The 18667-nt window shown below is 41.9% G+C and overlaps 1 protein-coding gene across 3 annotated transcripts in view; it reads right to left on the reverse strand.

Moving 5' to 3' along the window:
- Positions 1-554: 554 nt before the first annotated feature.
- The window catches only part of LOC120019607 (eukaryotic translation initiation factor 5-like), a 34774-nt gene continuing 16661 nt past the window's right edge, over positions 555-18667 (reverse strand). For all 3 annotated transcript variants that reach the window (XM_038962948.1, XM_038962949.1, XM_038962950.1), the window contains 5 exons: positions 14685-14846; positions 5371-5532; positions 2843-3007; positions 2503-2643; positions 555-953 (listed from right to left, as the gene is read on the reverse strand). In XM_038962948.1, coding sequence (XP_038818876.1) covers positions 855-953; positions 2503-2643; positions 2843-3007; positions 5371-5532; positions 14685-14846 — 729 coding nt within the window. In that variant the 3' untranslated portion in view covers positions 555-854. The remainder of the gene's footprint in view (positions 954-2502; positions 2644-2842; positions 3008-5370; positions 5533-14684; positions 14847-18667) is intronic.

The raw sequence follows: 18667 nt of genomic DNA on the forward strand, positions 1-18667 counted from the left end.
TTTCAATCCCACTTCGTAACACAAAATGCGAAAAAAGTTCCAAGTGGGTGTAGACTTTCAATGGCAACCGTACATCCTGATGTAGTTCCCTGTTAATCACAGATTATGTGAACTCACTGCTGTCTAGTGGATTTAGAACCTGCAGCCAAATCCCAAATGACCCCAAAGTCAGTTGGAAATCCATACAGGAGTTGCTTGTTGCACATTTTACACCATTGTCAATTTAGCACGACATCTCGATTCTCACATTAACCCGTTTGGGATATTCCTAGGTAGACTAACTACTAGCCTCAACTTTAGTAGAGATCATAACATTACCATCTGTAGGCGAAAATAGTATCCATTTTACTCCACTATGAACAACAATCATATTGGTGTAATACCTACAGGCATTGAAGAGTAAACCGCACCAGTCCAATTCATTGTCAGTTTCCGTTTCGTCCCTATATTCAGTACGCTAGTATCGGATCTGCCTTGGGAGTTTTTGTTTTTGGAAACATTATTAACCATGAAAACACCTGAAACTGTTTTACTATAGAAACAACACAATTAAATAAGGCAAAACTTATTTAATGATTGAAGAGGAAAATATTTCAGGGAGAAAACAAATGCAGCATTTGTGTTTAGTCTCTAGTATTAACCAAAAAATAACTCTTCATCCATATACAAACACAACATCGCATCACTTCAACTAGCGCAAAGTAAATAGATTCATCGCGCAAAGCTGGAAGGTAGCCAAAGCAGCAGGTGGGGTGAGGGTCGACCAGGACCAAAGGCATGCTGTTATTATTTTCATCATAATCCTCAGAGTGCTTGCAAAACTCATGTCGGTGGAGGCTTGTTAAGTTTTGTTTTTAGATGGCGTCGATGTCAAAGTCGTCCTCTTCCTCTGCAGGCTTCTCTGGTTTCACAGTCTCCACTTTCAGCTCGCGGGCAGAGGCTGAGTAGACCACCTGGGAGGAAAGAAGGGGGGGGATGTTAATTGGGTGAAATTAAAGACACTGCGGTGCCACTCATTTCTCACCAGGCACTTCAGTAGGAAGCATAAGTATTCTGTACACTCGAGTCAATACTTTGTTGAAGCACCTTTGGCAGCAATTACAGCTGTGAGTCTTTCTGGGTAAGTCTCAGAGCTTTCCACACCTGGATTGTGCAACATTTGCCCATCATTTTTTTCAAAATTCTTCAAGCTCTGTCAAATTGGTTGTTGATCATTGCAAGACAGCCATTTTCAAGTCTTGCCATAGCTTTTCACCCAGATTTAAGTCAAACCTTTAACTCAGCCACTCAGGAACATTCAGTCTTCTTGGTAACCAACTCCAGTGTAGATTTGGCCTTGTGTTTTAGGTTATTGTCCTGATGAAAGGTGAATTAATCTCCCAGTGTCTGGTGGAAAGTAAACTGAAACAGGTTCTCCTCTCGGATTTCCCATTTCCATAACATGACGCAGTCACCACTAGGCTTGAAAATATGGAGTGGTACTCAGTAGTGTGTTGTATTGGATTTGACCCAAACATAACACCGTATTCATCTCAAAAAGTCTATTGCTTTGCCAATTAAAAAAAAAATAGTATTACTTTAGTGCCTTTTTTCAAACAGAATGAATGTTTGCTTTTAAAAACAAATTCTGTACAGGCAACCTTTTCACTGGCAATTAGGTTAGTATTGTGGAGTAACTACAATGTACAATGTTGATCCAGCCTCAGTTCTCCCATCACAGCCATTAAACTCTGTATCTGTTGTAAAGTCACCATTGGCCTCATTTTGAAATCCCTGAGCGGTTTCCTTCCTCTCTGGCAACGGAGTTAGGAAGGACGCCTGTATCTTTGTAGTGACTGGGTGTAATGATACACCACACAAAGTGTAATCAATAACTTCACCATGCTCAAAGGGATATTCAATGTCTGCTTTAAAAAAAAAAAATTAACACCCATCTACCAATAGGTGCTTATCTTTGCGAGACATTGGGAAACCTCCCTGGTCTTTGTGGTTGGATCTGTGTTTGAAATTCACTGCTCGACTGAAGGACCTTATAATTGTATGTGGGGTACAGGTATGAGGTCGTCATTCAAAAATCATGTTAAACACTATTATTGCAAGTCCATGCAACTTGTGACTTGTTCAAACACACTTTTGCTTCTGAACGCATTCAGGATTGCCATAAAGGGGTTGAATACTTATTGATGAAAGACAAGCTTTTCATTTTTTATTACATTTGTAAAAATGTAAAACAGTATTCCACTTTGACATTATGGGGTATTGTGCGTAGGCCAGTGACAAAATCTAAATTGAATCAATTTTAAATTCAGGTTATAACAATAGATATGTCAAGGGGTGTGAATAGTTTCTGAAGGCACTGGATCTGAATAGGTCCATGGTAAGAGGAAACCTTGCGACAGTGGCCATTTTCATGTCAGTGCCATAATACCAAACCTATGTCTATATGCACGTGATGGGAATTAATGTATATAGATCAAATCAGAGGCAGTGATAAGTCATTACCTCCACATTATCTTCATCTTCCTCCTCGTCCACCCCGCTGCCCTCGCTCTCCTCTTCCGCTTCCTTCAGCCACTTGACGAATGGCGCTGCCTTGGCGTGGATCTCTTTGGCCAGCTCCTTGGACACGTATTTCTTGGACACCTGACAAGACACACAGGATTGATGTGTTAGAGGTAGGATGAAAAAAAAATGACAGTCTCATTTCACAGGTTCTAGTGTAGGTTACAGACTCTCCTCTTAATATGTAAAATATCTTGGACGGGTCTCTTGCCTTCATGACACTGACCTGGGTAAATAGAAAGTTGAAAAGCAGAAAAAAATATCCCATCATCCCCGTTACCTTCTCAGCCCAGGCCAGGATGACGTCCTCCTCCAGCAGGTCGGCGTCGTACAGGTCTTTGAGGACAAGGGGCACGCGGGGCAGAAGCTGGGACTGGTGCAGCTTCACCAGACACTCAAAGCCCCCCAGGAGGTACTTCTGGGCCTTCTTGTTGTTGTGGGTAAACTGGACACCAAATAAATGTTTTAAATTCACGGTGCGGCTGGAGTTTGAGCAAAACCCAACAACAGGATTATAGCCGTTTCTATTGCCACAATTATTTTGGTTGAGGTTATGTCCGTACAAATCGCTACTGTTAAGATTACTAAGCATATCTCCGTCAACTAGTGTTGTGACACTGCTTCATGTCTTATGCGTTATGGAACTCACAGTTCACAAACACCAACTATGGACAACATTATGCTGATGTCCATCAAATGCATCAGGGCACTGACCTCATGCCCAACAACTGATGTGACGGCACTGACTTAATGCAAATTTCAGTTAAATATCAGACCAAATGGCACACAAGGAGTGTGACAGCACTGACCTAATGCCCAGTTTGCATTAACAGAGGTCCTCTGTAGCTCAGTTGGAGGAGCATGGCTCTTGCAATGACAAGATTGTGGGTTCGATTCCCAGGACCACCCATACGTAAAAAAAAATATATGCGCCTGACTGTCAGTCGCTTTGGATAAAAGCATCTGCTAAATAGCATATGTTATTATACTAAACAGGTGCAGAAGACACATTTCAGTTGAATGCAATCAGTTGTACAACTGACTAGGTATCCCCCCCTTTCCCCATCAACTAGAGTAGCAGCCCTGACCCTCACACTCGAGAGCTGCAAGACCTGCAGCCCCGACAGAGCGGCAAGCATTTTTCACGCAGCAGGCGGTCATAAACAACTTCAGGATTAAAATATTTTACTATTCATGAACTCTCAAAGGATAATTCTGCTTGAAGTTCAGTGACATCCCTCAACTCCAGTGTTGTGTACATGCGAGATCAAATGTGCATATTAAAAAGCCTGCGTAGGCTACAGGCATGGGCCGAAAAGCACGCGCAGTAATATTTCCATGGAAATGAAAAAGGTATACCTAACGATTTTGGCAATGAGCAGCACTTAATCTACAGAGTCAGACAATCTTATGGATACCATTTTAATGTCTGTGTCCACTATGAAGGAGAGCAAATACCAAATAAACTCAGCAAAAAAAGGACCGGCCCTTTTTCAGGACCCTGTCTTTCAAAGATAATTCGTAAAAATACAAATACACAGATCTTCATTGTAAAGGGTTTAAACACGGTTTCCCATGCTTGTTCAATGAAACATTAATGAACATGCACCTGTGGAACGGTCATTAAGACACTAACAGCTTACAGACAGTAGGCAATTAAGGTCATAGTTATGAAAACTTAGGACACTAAAGAGATCTTTCTACTGACTCTGAAAAACACCAAAAGAAGGATGCCCAGAGTCCCTGCTCATCTGCATGAACGTGCCTTAGGCATGCTGCAAGGAGGCATGAGGACTGCAGATGTGGCCAGGGCAATGAATTGCAATTTCCGTACTGTGAGACGCCTAAGACAGCACTACAGGGAGACAGGACGGACAGCTGATCGTCTTCGCAGTGGCAGACCATGTGTAACACCTGCACAGGATCGGTACATCCGAACATCACACCTGCGGGACAGGTACAGGATGGCAACTGCCCGAGTTACACCAGGAACGCACAATCCCTCCATCAGTGCTCAGACTGTCCGCAATAGGCTGAGAGAGGCTGGACTGAGGGCTTGTAGGCCTGTTGTAAGGCAGGTCCTCACCAGCAACAACGTTGCCTATGGGCACAAACCCACCGTCGCTGGACCAGAAAGGACATGCATAAAGTGCTCTTCACTGACGTGCCGCGGTTTTGTCTCACCAGGGGTGATGGTCGGATTCGCGTTTATCGTCGAAGGAATGAGCGTTACATCGAGGCCTGTACTCTGGAGCGGGATCAATTTGGAGGTGGAGGGTCCGTCATGGTCTGGGGCGGTGTGTCACAGCATCATCGGACTGAGCTTGTTGTCATTGCATGCAATCTCAACGCTGTGCGTTACAGGGAAGACATCCTCCTCCCTCATGTGGTACCCTTCCTGCAGGCTCATCCTGACATGACCCTCCAGCATGACAATGCCACCAGCCATACTGCTCGTTCTGTGCGTGATTTCAGTGTTCTGCCACGGCGAGCGAAGAGCCCGAATCTCAATCCCATTGAGCACATCTGGGACCTGTTGGATCGGAGGGTGAGGGCCAGGGCCATTCCCCCCAGAAATGTCCTGGGACTTGCTGACTAATACTTTGATTTTGACCCCCCCCCTCTTTGTTCAGGGACACATTATTCCATTTCTGTTAGTCACGTCTGTGGAACTTGTTCAGTTTGTCTCAGTTGATGAATCTTATATTCATACATATATTTACACAAAGAAACACTTTTTTTGCTGAGTTTTGCATTAGCGCAATGACTAAGTCTAAGTATCTACTAGCATGCTACTCGGAGACTCACTCGGAGGAAGTGACGTTTGTACTTCTTGATCTGGTCGCGGATGTTCTCGTCCATCAAAAGCTCAGTCAGGATCAGCGGGGCCGTGTCCTTCACATCCAGGCGCTCCGCCTCGGCCAGGATCTCTTTGTCCGAGAAGTCGACGGCACCGTCCTCCTTCTTTTGCTGTCGAGGGAGTGACAGAGTGAGCCACTCAGAGACATCTCACAAACAGTTATGAGGACATTGAGTCAGCTTTCCACTCACTCATTTTCTTTATTGATCCTTATACAACTGATATATACACAGTACCAGTCAAAAGTTTGGACAACTACTCATTCCAGGTTTATTTGTACTATTTTCTACATTGTAGAATAATAGTGAAAACATCAAAACTAATGATATAACACATATGGAATCATGTAGTAACCAAAACAGTGTTAAACAAATCAAAATATATTTTTTATTTGACATTCTTCAAAAGTAGCCACCCTTTTGCCTTGACAGCTCTGCACACACTTCACATTCTCTCAACCAGCTTCATGAGGTAGTCACCTGGAATGCATTTCAATTAACAGGTGTGCCTTGTTAAAAGTTCATTTTTGGAATTTCTTTCCTTCTTAACGCGTTTGATCAGTTGTGTTGTGACAAGGTGGGGGGGGGGGGGTTACAGAAGCTAACCCTACTTGGTAAAAGACCAAGTCCATATTATGGGAAGAACAGCTCAAATAAGCAAAGGGAAACAATACTCAATCATTACTTTAAGACATGGAGGTCAGTCAATGCAGAACATTTCAAGAACTTTGAAAGTTTCTTCAAGTGCAGTCGCAAAAACCATCAAGCGCTAAGATGAATATGGCTCTCATGAGGACCACCACAGGAAAGGAAGACCCAGAGTTACCTCTGCTGCAGAGGATACGTTTCTTAGTTACCAGCCTCAGATATTGCAGCCCAAATAAATGCTTCAGAGTTCAAGTAACACACATCAACATCAACTGTTCAGAGGACACTGTGAATCAGACCTTCATGGTAAAATTGCTGCAAAGAAACCACTACTAAAAGGACACCAATAAGAGACTTGCTTAGGCCAAGATACACAAGCAATTGACATTTTTGTAGGCTCCCCGGTGGCGTAGAGGCTTAAGGCACTGCATTTCAATGCTTGAGGCATCAATACAGACCCTGGTTCGATTCCAGGCTGAATCACAACCTGCCGTGATTCGGAGTCCCATAATGCAGCGCACAATTGGCCCAGCATCGTCCAGGTTAGGCCGTCATTGTAAATAAGAATTGGTTCTTAACTTTTCTAGGGTAGGGGGCAGCATTTGGAATTTTGGATGAAATGCATGCCCAAATTAAACTGCCTGCTTCTCGGGCCCAGAAGATATGATATGCATATAACTAGTAGATTTGGATAGAAAACACACTAAAGTTTCCAAAACTGTTAAAATAGTGTCTGTGAGTATAACAGAACTGATTTGGCAAGCGAAAACATGATAAAAATCCATTCAGGAAGTAGTTTGTTTTGTTGGTTTCTATTCAATGCCATTACAGTATCCATTGACTTAGGACTCAAATTGCAGTTTCTATGCCTTCCACTAGATGTCAACAGTCTTTAGAAATTGTTTCAGGCTTGTATTCTGAAAAATGAGGAAGAGCAGTCTGAATGAGTGGACCCTAAAGTGGCACAGAGCTTTTACATGCGCGAGACCGAGAGAGTGCCTTTCTTGTTTACCTTTTCAATTGACGGCGTTATTGTCCGGTTGAAATATTAACGATTATTTAGGCTAAAAACAACCTGAGGATTGAATATAAACATCATTTGACATGTTTCTATGAACTTTACGGATACAATTTTGATTTTTTTGTTTGCCTGTTTTGACTGCGTTTGAGCCTGTGGATTACTGAAGAAAAAGGGGGAACAAAACTGAGGTTTTTGGAAATAAAGAGACTTTATCAAACAAAAGGAACATTTATTGAGTAAATTAATGTCTGCTGAGTGCAACCATATGAAGATCATCAAAGGTAAGGAATTAATTTTATCTCTATTTCTGACTTGTGTAACTGTTCTACTTGGCTGGTTACTGTTTGTAATGATTTGTCTAGTGGGCTATGTTCTCAAATAATCGTAAGGTATGCTTTCGCCGTAAAGCATTTTTAAAATCTGACACCGTGGTTGGATTCATAAGAAGTTCATCTTTAAACCTATGTAAAATATGTTTTGTTTTCTGAATTTTAATAATGAGTATTTCTGTATTTGAATTTGGCGCCCAGCAGTTGCACTGGCTGTTGAAGAGGTGGGACGCTAACGTCTCACGTACCCAAGAGAGGTTAACTGACTTGCCTGGTTAAATAAAAAATAAAAAGTTACACCAGTGGAAAGCTGGTGGTTCCAACCGCCGTGTCTTTGTGAGACGCAGAGTAGGTGTACGGATGATCTCCGCATGTGGTTCCCACCGTGAAGCATGGAGGAGATGTGATGGTGCTTTGCTGGTGACACTGTCAGTGATTTATTTAGAATTCAAGGCACACTTAATCAACTTGGCTACCACAGCATTCTGCAGCAATATGCCATCCCATCTGGTTTGGGCTTAGTGGGACTATCATTTGTTTTTCAACAGGACACTGACCCAATACACCTCCAGGCCGTGCAAGGGCTATTTGACCAAGGAGAGTGCTGCATCAGATGACCTGGCCTCCACAATCACCCTACCTCAACCCAATTGAGATGGTTTGGGATGAGTTGGACCGCAAAGGGAAGAAAAAGCAGCCAATAAGTGCTCAGCATGTGGGAACTCCTTCAAGCATTCCAGGTGAAGCTGGTTGAGAGAGTACCGAGAGTGTGCAAAGCTGGTGTCCAAACTTTTGACTGGTACTGTACATATACTTTTTTATAGACATAAATAAATAAATAATGGTTTTACATTCAGTCATCTAGCAGACACACTCATCCAGAGCTACCAGGGTCAAGTGCCCCACCCAAGGGCACATCAACATATCTCCCACCAACTCAAATCGGGGACCCGAACCAGCGACCTCCCCACACAGTTCCCCCAAGAGCTGCTCTCAACCAACCTGTGAACCCCCCTCCCCACAAAATCTTGAGTCTCGCATCATTTTATGTATCAATTCATAACACCCTGGAATGGAATTGTGCCATGGAATTGGTACATAAAAAAATCTCTTCCCGTCTATTTTGCAATCTGTATGGCACTGCTGTCAACATCCTGGTCCTCAAATTAGCGCAAAAGCAATAACAGGAAGACATAGTGGAGTGGTAACGCCCTTTTGCGTGGGGGGAAACCTCATTCTGATTGGCTGGGCCTGGCTCCACAGTGGGTGGGTCTTAGCCCTCCCATCCCCTTTTTTTATTTTTTATTCTGGGTTATGAAATTGAAATTCTAACCAGCTCTGCATTGCTTGTTTGAAAAAGGTTTCAATTTCAATTACTCAAATGTGACATGGCAATCTGCAAAAAGGCCATTTCAAAACAAGGAATAAGCTTTTCTTAATTATCTACTTGAGAACCATTTTGGGTTCAAGTAAAACATTTGTATAAGTGAAGCTTTTACAGTGGTGTATGCATGCTATATATGGCCTGGTTTAGCATCCCAGATCGAGCGAAAGTTTTTGCCCATATGATTTGAAAAACAAATCCACAGTAGGCACCGTCATAGGTACTTTTTTTATTTCACCTTTATTTAAGTAGGGGGCAGTATTTTCGTTTTTGGCTAAAAAACGTATCCATTTAAACTGCCTATTTCTCAGCCCCCGAAACTAGAATATGCATATAATTGTCAGATTAGGATAGAACACTCTAAAGTTTCCAAAACTGTCAACATTTTGTCTGTGAGTTTAACAGAACTGATATTGCAGGCTAAAACCTGAGGAAAATCCAATCAGGAAGTGCCTCTGTTTTTGAAACCTCTGTTCTTATGCATCCCTATTACCCATTTAAAGGGATATCAACCAGATTCCTTTTTCTATGGCTTCCCTAAGGTGTCAACAGCCTTTAGACATAGTTTCAGGCTTTTATTTTGAAAAATAAGCGAGAACGATCACATTGCGTAAGTGGATAGGTGGGGGCTCTCAGAGTGAGTTGTGCGCAACAGAGAAAGGCAGCCATTGTTACTCCCGGTCCTAGTGAAAAACCAACACTCCCGGTTGATATATTATCGAATAGATATTTGAAAAACAACCTGAGGTTTGATTATAAAAAACGTTTGACATGTTTCTGTGGACATTATGGATATTATCTGGAATTTTTGTCTGCGTTGTCGTGAACGCTTTTTCCTGTGGATTTCTCAGCATAACGCGCGAAACGAACAGAGGTATTTGGATATAAAAATATCTTTATGGAACAAAAGGAACATTTGTTGTCTAACTGGGAGTCTCGTGCGTGAAAACATCCGAAGATCAAAGGTAAACGATTAATTTGATTGCTTTTCTGATTTGTGACCAAGTTACCTGATGCTAAGTGTACTTAATGTTTTGTCGAGCGATCGATAAACTACCACAAACGCTTGTATTGCTTTCGCTGTAAAGCATAATTTCAAAATCTGAGACAACAGGTGGATTAACAAAAGGCTAAGCTGTGTTTTGCAATATTGCACTTGTGATTTCATGAATATGAATATTTTCTAGTAATATTATTTGACTGTGGCGCTATGCTATTCAGCGTTGCTGATGACAATTATCCCGGATCCGGGATGGGTGGTTCAGAAAGGTTAACCAGGTTGGCTAGTTGAGAACAAGTTGTCATTTACAACTGCGACCTGGCCAAGATAAAGCAAAGCAGTTCGACACAAATAGTTACACACGGAGGGGTGCAAAGGAGCAAGATAAATAAATACAGTATGGGGATGAGGTGGATTGGATGGGCTATTTACAGATGAGCTATGTACAGGTGCAGTGATCTGTGAGCTGCTCTGACAGCTGGTGCTTAAAGTTAGTGAGGGAGATATGAGTCTCCAGCTTCAGAGATTTTGCAGTTCGTTCCAGTCATTGGCAACAGAGAACTGGAAGGAAAGGCGGCCAAAGGAGGAATTAGTTTTGGGGGTGACCAGTGAGATATACCTGCTGGAGCACGTGCTACGGGTGGGTGCTGCTATGGTGACCAGTGAGCTGAGATAAGGCGGGGCTTTACCTAGCAAAGACTTATAGATGACCTGGAGCCAGTGGGTTTGGTGACGAGTATGAAGCGAGGGCCAGCCACCAGAGCGTACAGGTCGCAGTGGTGGGTAGTGTATGGGGCTTTGGTGAAGAAACGGAGGCACTGTGATAGACTGCATCCAATTTATTAAGTAGGGTATTGGAGGCTATTTTGTAAATGACATCGCCGAAGTCGAGGATCGGTAGGATGGTCAGTTTTACGAGGGTATGTTTGGCAGCATGAGTGAAGGATGTTTTGATGCAAAATAGGAAGCCGATTCTAAATTGAATTTTGAATTGGAGATGCTTAATGGGAGTCTGGAAGGAGAGTTTACAGTCTAACCAGACACCTAGGTATTTGTAGTTGTCCACATATTCTAAGTCAGAACCGTCCAGAGTAGTGATGCTGGACGGGTGGGCAGCGATCGGTTGAAGAGCATGCATTTAGTTTTGCTTGCATTTAAGAGCAGTTGGAGGCCACGGAAGGAGAGTTGTATGGCATTGAAGCTCATCTGGAGGTTTGTTAACACAGTGTCCAAAGAAGGGCCAGAGGTATACAGAATGGTGTCATCTGCGTAGAGGTGGATCACAGAATCACCAGCAGCAAGAGCGACATCATTGATGTATACAGAGAAGAGAGTCGGCCCGAGAATTTAACCCTGTTGCACCCCCATTGAGACTGCCAGAGGTCCAGACAACAGGCCCTCCGATTTGACACACTGAACTCTATCTGAGAAGTAGTTGGTGAACCAGTCGAGGCAGTCATTTGAGAAACCAAGGCTATCGAGTCTGCCGATAAGAATGCGGTGATTGACAGAGTCGAAAGCCTTGGCCAGGTCTATGAATACGGCTGCACAGTAATGTCTCTTATCGATGGCGGTTATGATATCGTTTAGGACCTTGAGCGTGGCTGAGGTGCACCCATGACCAGCTCTGAAACCAGATTGCATAGCGGAGAAGGTACGGTGTGATTCGAAATGGTCGGTAATCTGTTTGTTAACTTCTTTGGGACAGGGGGGCAGTATTGAGTAGCTTGGATAAAAAGGTGCCCAGAGTAAACTGCCTGCTACTCTATCTTAAAAGCTAGAACATGCATATAATTAGTAGATTTGGATAGAAAACACTCTGAAGTTTCTAAAACTGTTTGAATGATGTCTGTGAGTATAACAGAGCTCATATGGCAGGCAAAAACCTGAGAAAAAAATCCAACCAGGAAGTGGGAAATCTGAGGTTTGTAGTGTTTCAACTCTTTGCCTATCCAATATACAGTGGAAATGGGGTCATGTTGCACTTCCTAAGGCTTCCACTAGATGTCAACAGTCTATAGAACCTTGTTTGATGCTTCTACTATAAAGGAGGAGGGAATGAGAGGGGATTGAGTCAGAGGTCTGGCAGAGTGCCACGAGCTGGCCACGAGCTGGTCACACGCATTCACATGAGAGGTAGCTTGCGTTTCATCGCATTTCTGAAGACAAAGGAATTCTCCGGTTGGAAAATTATTTAAGATTTATGATAAAAACATCCTAAAGATTGATTCTATACTTAGTTTGACATGTTTCTATGGACTGTAATACGACTGTCTGAACTTTCGCCTGGACCTGCCAGCGCGTCGTCAGTTTGGATTGTGTACTAAACGCGCGAACAAAAGGAGGTGTTTGGACATAAATGGACATTATCGAACAAATCAAACATTTATTGTGGAACTGGGATTCCTGGGAGTGCATTCTGATGTAGATCAAAGGTAAGTGAATATTTATAATGCTATTTCTGACTTCTGTTGACTCCAACATGGCGGATATCTCTTTGGGTTGATTGGGCTCTGAGTGCTGTACTCAGATTATTGCAAGGTGTGCTTTCTCGGTAAAGCTTTTTTGAAATCTGACACAGCGGTTGCATTAAGGAGAAGTTTATCTAAAGTTCCATGCATAACACATGTATTTTCATCAACATTTATAATGAGTATTTCTGTAAATTGATGTGGCTCTCTGCAAAATCACCGGATGTTTTGGAAGCAAAACATAACTGAACGTAACGCGCCAATGTAAACAGATTTTTGGATATAAATATGAACACAAAACATACATGTATTGTGTAACATGAAGTCCTATGAGTGTCATCTGATGAAGATCAAAGGTTAGTAATTCATTTTCTCTATTTATGCTTTTTGTGACTCCTTTCTTTGGCTGGAAAGATGGCTGTGTTTTTCTGTGGCTATGTACTGACCTAACATAATCGTTTGGTGTGGTTTCGTCGTAAAGCCTTTTTGAAATCTGACACGTTGGCTGGATTCACAACAAGTGTAGCTTTAATTTGGTGTATTGCATGTGTGATTTCATGAAAGTTAAATATTTATAGTAATTTATTTGAATTTGGCGCTCTGCATTGTCACTGGATGTTGGCCATGTGGGACGCTAGCCCAGAGAGGTTAACTTGGCTTTTGAAAACAGAAAGGCAGGGTAGAATAGATTTCGGTCTGTAACAGCTTGGGTCTAGAGTGTCTTCCCCTTTGAAGAGGGGGATGACTGCGGAAGCTTTCTAATCTATGGGAATCTCAGACGATACGAAAGAGGTTGAACAGGCTAGTAATAGGGGTTGCAACAATTTCAGCAGATCATTTTAGAAAGAGGGTCCAGATTGTCTAGCCCAGCTGGTGCAGGGCTATTGATCGGGGTAGGGGTAGCCAGATGGAAAGCATGGCCAGCCGTAGAAAAATGCTTATTAAAATTCTCGATAATTGTAGATTTATCGGTGGTGACAGTGTTTCCTAGCATCAGTGCAGTGGGCAGCTGGGAGGAGGTGCTCTTATTCTCCATGGACTTTACAGTGTCCCAGAACTTTTTGGAGTTTGTGCTACAGGATGCAAATTTCTGTTTGAAAAAGCTTTCCTAACTGCCAGCGTATATTTGTTCCTAACTTCCCTGAAAAGTTGCATATCACGGGGGCTGTTCGATGCGAATGCAGAACAGATGGATGTTTTTGTGCTGATCAAGGGCAGTCAGGTCTGGAGAGGAGCAAGGGCTATATGTGTTCCTGGTTAAAAAAAAATAGAATGGGGCATGCTTATTTAAGATGGTGAGGAAGGCACTTTTAAAGAATAACCAGGCATCCTCTACTGACGGGATGAGGTCAATATCCTTCCAGGATACCCGGGCCAGATCGATTAGAAAGGCCTGCTAGCTGAAGTGTTTTAGGGAGCGTTTGACAGTGATGAGGGGGTGGCCGTTTGACCGCAGACCCATTATGAGTAAACTGATATGACTAAGGAGTTTCCATAAATTTTTCCATAAAGAGACAGGTATTAACCTCTCCATGTTTGCAGGATCTAGTCCATTTTTACTAGTTTTCTATTGAAGTTCATTGTGGAGAGCTCATCTATATATTTTGTGATAGGAATACCAAGTATGTCTACTTCACCATCAGCCCACTTTATAGGTCAACAGCAGGGTAATGTAAAAGTTTTTTATATATTTTTTTATCCAATACGTAATATAATTAGGTTTTCATCCAGAGACCAGAAAAGTTACCTAGATCTTCAATGAGAAATTGCAGGGACCTAGCTTGCGGACTTCTTTTAAAACTTGTCGACTTTGTTTTTAAACCTTGGATTTCTAATCCTGTTATTTGATCTGATTTTAATAGCTAGCATTTCGATGGCCATAATGAATAAATATGGTGACAGTGTGTAATTTTAAACGAAGAGACCTGCTCAAAAGGCAGCAGCAACATAATTACATACCACACTGCATTTGAGCTCTGCTTAGTGCGTGTTCATTTCCTTGTGGAGTCTAGCAAACCCATTTAGATACATCTATGAATTATTTAATTAATTTATGCAAGCGAGCAATAAGCAAGGCAACAGGACCCAGGCAAAATAGGCTTTAGTTTAGAGAATTGAGGTGACAACCCTAAGGTCACTTTTTTTTTTACCCCTTATTTTACCAGGTAAGTTGACTGAGAACACATGTAGTTACAGTAACGACCTGGGAAATGGTTACAGGGGAGAGGGGGGTGAATGAGCCAATTGTAACCACTGTGACCTTTAAACGGAATCTCTATGAAGCCTGAACTAGGGAGGTGCGGGTTGTTTCTGCGCAGGGCTCGAATCTTCACACGTAACTGAGCAATAAGCAAGTGTGTTATGGCAAAACAGAAAAAGGGTCATTCCTAGACAGGGTCCGGAGTCTGACCTTGACAAAGTTGTAGAAGAGGTTGACCCTCTCCTCCAAGGGCTTCTCCAGGTCCTCGCTGAGGGTCAGGTTCTTAGCGTGCGTGCTGATCTCCTCCATCCTGCGCTGCTGGGCCTCCTCAGTCGTCTCCTCTGCCCAGTCCTCGTCATCGTCGTCTCGGTCCTAGAGCATATCCATTAGATTTGAGTTATACAGCGCTATTGAAAATAAGACGGATCAGTGTTACACAGTGGAAACTATTCCAATGAGGCTGTATGCTACAGAGAAACAAGACCAATGGGATAGAATGGAGACTGGGGTTGGGTTTCATCCCCTCCCATCTACTCTCGTTCACTCACCGTCATGGCTCCGAGACAATTGGTTAAGTGTAATAAACAGCTCTACCTAGATCGTGCTATATTGCTTTCACCTATCCAGTTATATCAGATCTGTGAAGGAGAGTGAACAAAGGCAGAGGGATGGGAATACAATCATGTGCCATAATGTTGTCATGACTGTCCTGTAAGGATCACAATGGGTCAAATCAGCCTGGCAATGTCTGACAATAACCATACCCTCTCCCACCCCTTAGGTAAATGTATGTAAAAGGTAAAGACCTTAAGAGTTTAATTCGGGAGATGTTTAACTCTTTAAAACTACTTCTTCCATGGTGCACCAAATCCTAATGAGTTAATTGTGACATGATTCATTTAAATCGGGTAACAATTAAACATGGTAACATAGACGTATGACGTAAAGGTAACGTAAGGGTAATGGCGGACTGAAGGGATTTATGTAGAGCACCTCAAGATAAAACATAATATTCGAAATATCTGCTAAATTAGACTAAAATATTAGCACTACTTAATCTGGTGAGTGATAACCTTCAATCTGGACAATAACACAAAACAAATCCTAAAACGAGACATTTATCGACAAATATTACGAAAACAGGCAACAACCAAACATGACGGAGAGTAAGACAGGGGAACCGATTACAAAACGAAAACGTGACTCTTCTACAGACACTGATGATTTAATATTCTCACCACCGGGAATGGTAAAGGTCGAAACCGATCTGTTAAAATCAATAAATGACAAACTGGGTATACTTGAATTAGTTAGTAAGGATATAAAAGAGTTGAAGGCAAGCCTAGAGATGAGTGATGAAAAAGCTGCGACATTGGAGAAGCAAACACACGCGCTAAAAGGGACAGTCAATAAGATTGAAACCGAAATGAATGGAATTAAAAAGGAGAACACCGTTCTGAAAGAAACCTTACTGGACATACAAACTAGATCCATGAGAGAGAATTTGGTACTTACAGGTATCCAAGAAAAAGAAGGAGAAGTTCCTGAATCTATAGTTAGAGAGTTCCTCCTTACAGCGCTTCAGATTCCACGCGAAGTTATCGACAAAATCCAACTTGAACGCGTTCACCGCTTCGGACAGAGAGGGCAGAGGTACGAACGCCCAATCGTTGCCAAATTTGCTTCATTTAAAGATAAAATAATGGTTAAAAGCCTGGGTAAAAGACTTGCTGGGACCAAAATTGGCATGAATGATCAGTTTCCGAAGGAAATTGCAGAACGGCGCAAAGTTCTGTATCCAATTTTCAAAGAAAATAGATTAAAAGCGAAACGAGTAGCTCTCGTCGTTGATAAACTATATATTGATAACCAGTTGTTCAGAGACACAAAGACTACTCCATGGTTATTTTAAAAATTACAAAGTTCTCATAGACGAGGGAAATAAACACAATTCAAGCCCGGTTACTGATTGTAACAATACAATAAAAAATATAGCTTTTCTATAAATCTTCACATATAACTAATTGAACACACAAGCACTAATTCAACATAGTGAAGATAAAAACTAAGTAAACAGAAGGCACAGTATGTGTGGATGGTATGGTTTGTGTTTATTTTTTATTTTATTTGTTATGTTTGGAAAGTTGAGTGAGTGAGTAATGAAATGGTTGCATATCCCAGAGCCAATGTATTGCTGTGAGCCGGGTATGAGAGGGCTTTCAATGTTGTTAAGATGATGGATATACTTTTATAATGAATTATACGTCTTATTTATTTATTGTCCTATCATGGAGAACTACATTTTTTATTTATTTTTTTATAAATTATATCTAATTATTTATTATCCTATTTTAATGGTACGGTCCATGGCACTATACCCTAGACACCCACCTGAATGACCCAGATACTAAGGAGAAGTCCCTAACTGTTATATGTGCCCGCTGTAAGCGGTCTGTATGCAGCTAAAATGAGGTCAGAGACCAAGAGCAGCACTGCCCCCTCAAGATTCTGAGCCTGCTTGGCAGGGTTGGTCCTGCAAAGCCAAAGCCCCATAAAGGGAGAGCATAATATACAAGGAAATTCTCAAAGCTGCTAATGAGAACCATGACGACCTTGTACCTAGCCGGTGGGGATTCCGGTGGGGTGCCCCCACCCAGGCAGTGGCAGTGCTGGCAACACTAGCTGCAGTAACCCATGGGGAGGGGGTCACACTCGGACATTCAGAGAGGGGGTATATTATTGTGGCCCTGGCGGCACAAAATCAAAGTCGGACTGCATGGAGATGCGTGGGGACATGGTCATGACGGGTGGCCGTATTGTGGGTGTTTCAGGAATAAGGTGTACATTTGACCTCCATTATCTAGGATATGACAATGGTAAATAAATCTCTCAATTTTTGCTAATTTTTTGTGCGGTCTTGCAGGCCTTCTCATGCAGCTGCAACTGCAAGTGCATTTGTAAATCATGACCCATCTTGAGTTGGGCTCTGGGATGGTGCAATTGTTGAGAAAGTGAGCTTATGGTTGTGTGGGGGTAAGGGCTGAGTGTGTGTGGGTGTATGTGTGTATCCCACAACTGTTGCGAAGGAAGAAGTAAAAGATGTTAGGGACAATAGAGGATGATCCACAGATATATATAATACAAATCGAGGTGAGGGCAATGGAAATGCATATGGTAATTGATCTTCTTCAATTCGGTAAATGGCACTGTATGCTCTTTTCAAAGAATGGATCCCAGTCGGTTCAGGGCTATGGGATACAGGGGGTCGAGGGTGGTCTACCAGGCATTGGGATGACAAGCCATCTCGAGATGAGGCCTTTTAGCGGGTGGAATAGTAGGGACCAATTGGAGGTTTACTTAGTAGAAATGCAAATATCATGGTACAACTATATAGACACTCAATCATTATGTTACTTTTTAATAGTACGTTTACAAAAATATATTCTGATTAAAAGAATGAAAGGTGTGTCTCATTATGGTAAGTGGTGAAATAAGTATAGCCAGTTACAATTGTAATGGCTTAGCAGATAATAAGAAAAGACGATCAGTATTTACCTGGCTAAAAGAGAAGGATTATAATATCTATTGTTTACAGGAAACCCATTCAACAGTTTTAGATGAAGTTTTGTGGAAAAAGAACTGGGGGGGCAAAATATATTTCTCCCATGGGCAAAGAAATTCAAAAGGGGTGATGGTTTTAATTAACAATAATTTTGATCCAAATGTGCAAATTGTCCAAACAGATCCTCAAGGTAGATGGATTATTTTAAATATGTTATTGGACAATAAACAAATATGGCTTGTTAACCTATACGGTCCGAATAATGATGATCCAAGCTTCTTTGAAAATATATATAAGAATTTATCAACTCTACAAGCAACACTAGACTCTATTATTATAGTGGGAGATTTTAATACGGTCTTAAATACCTCTATAGACCGGAAAGGAAATCACACTACAAACTATCACCCTCAGGCACTTAAGGAAATCATGAATGTCATGGATATATTGGAATTAGTGGATATATGGAGACTTAAATACCCTGATTTAGTGAGATATACATGGCGGAGGCTGAATCAAGCTAGTCGTATTGACTACTTTCTTATACCATTCTCTCTGGCACCAAAAGTTAAAAAAGTGTTGATAGGGGACAGAATGCGGTCGGATCATCACATAATTGGCATATATATTT

Source organism: Salvelinus namaycush, chromosome 24 (genome assembly GCF_016432855.1).
Source record: "Salvelinus namaycush isolate Seneca chromosome 24, SaNama_1.0, whole genome shotgun sequence".
NCBI lineage: Eukaryota > Metazoa > Chordata > Actinopteri > Salmoniformes > Salmonidae > Salvelinus > Salvelinus namaycush.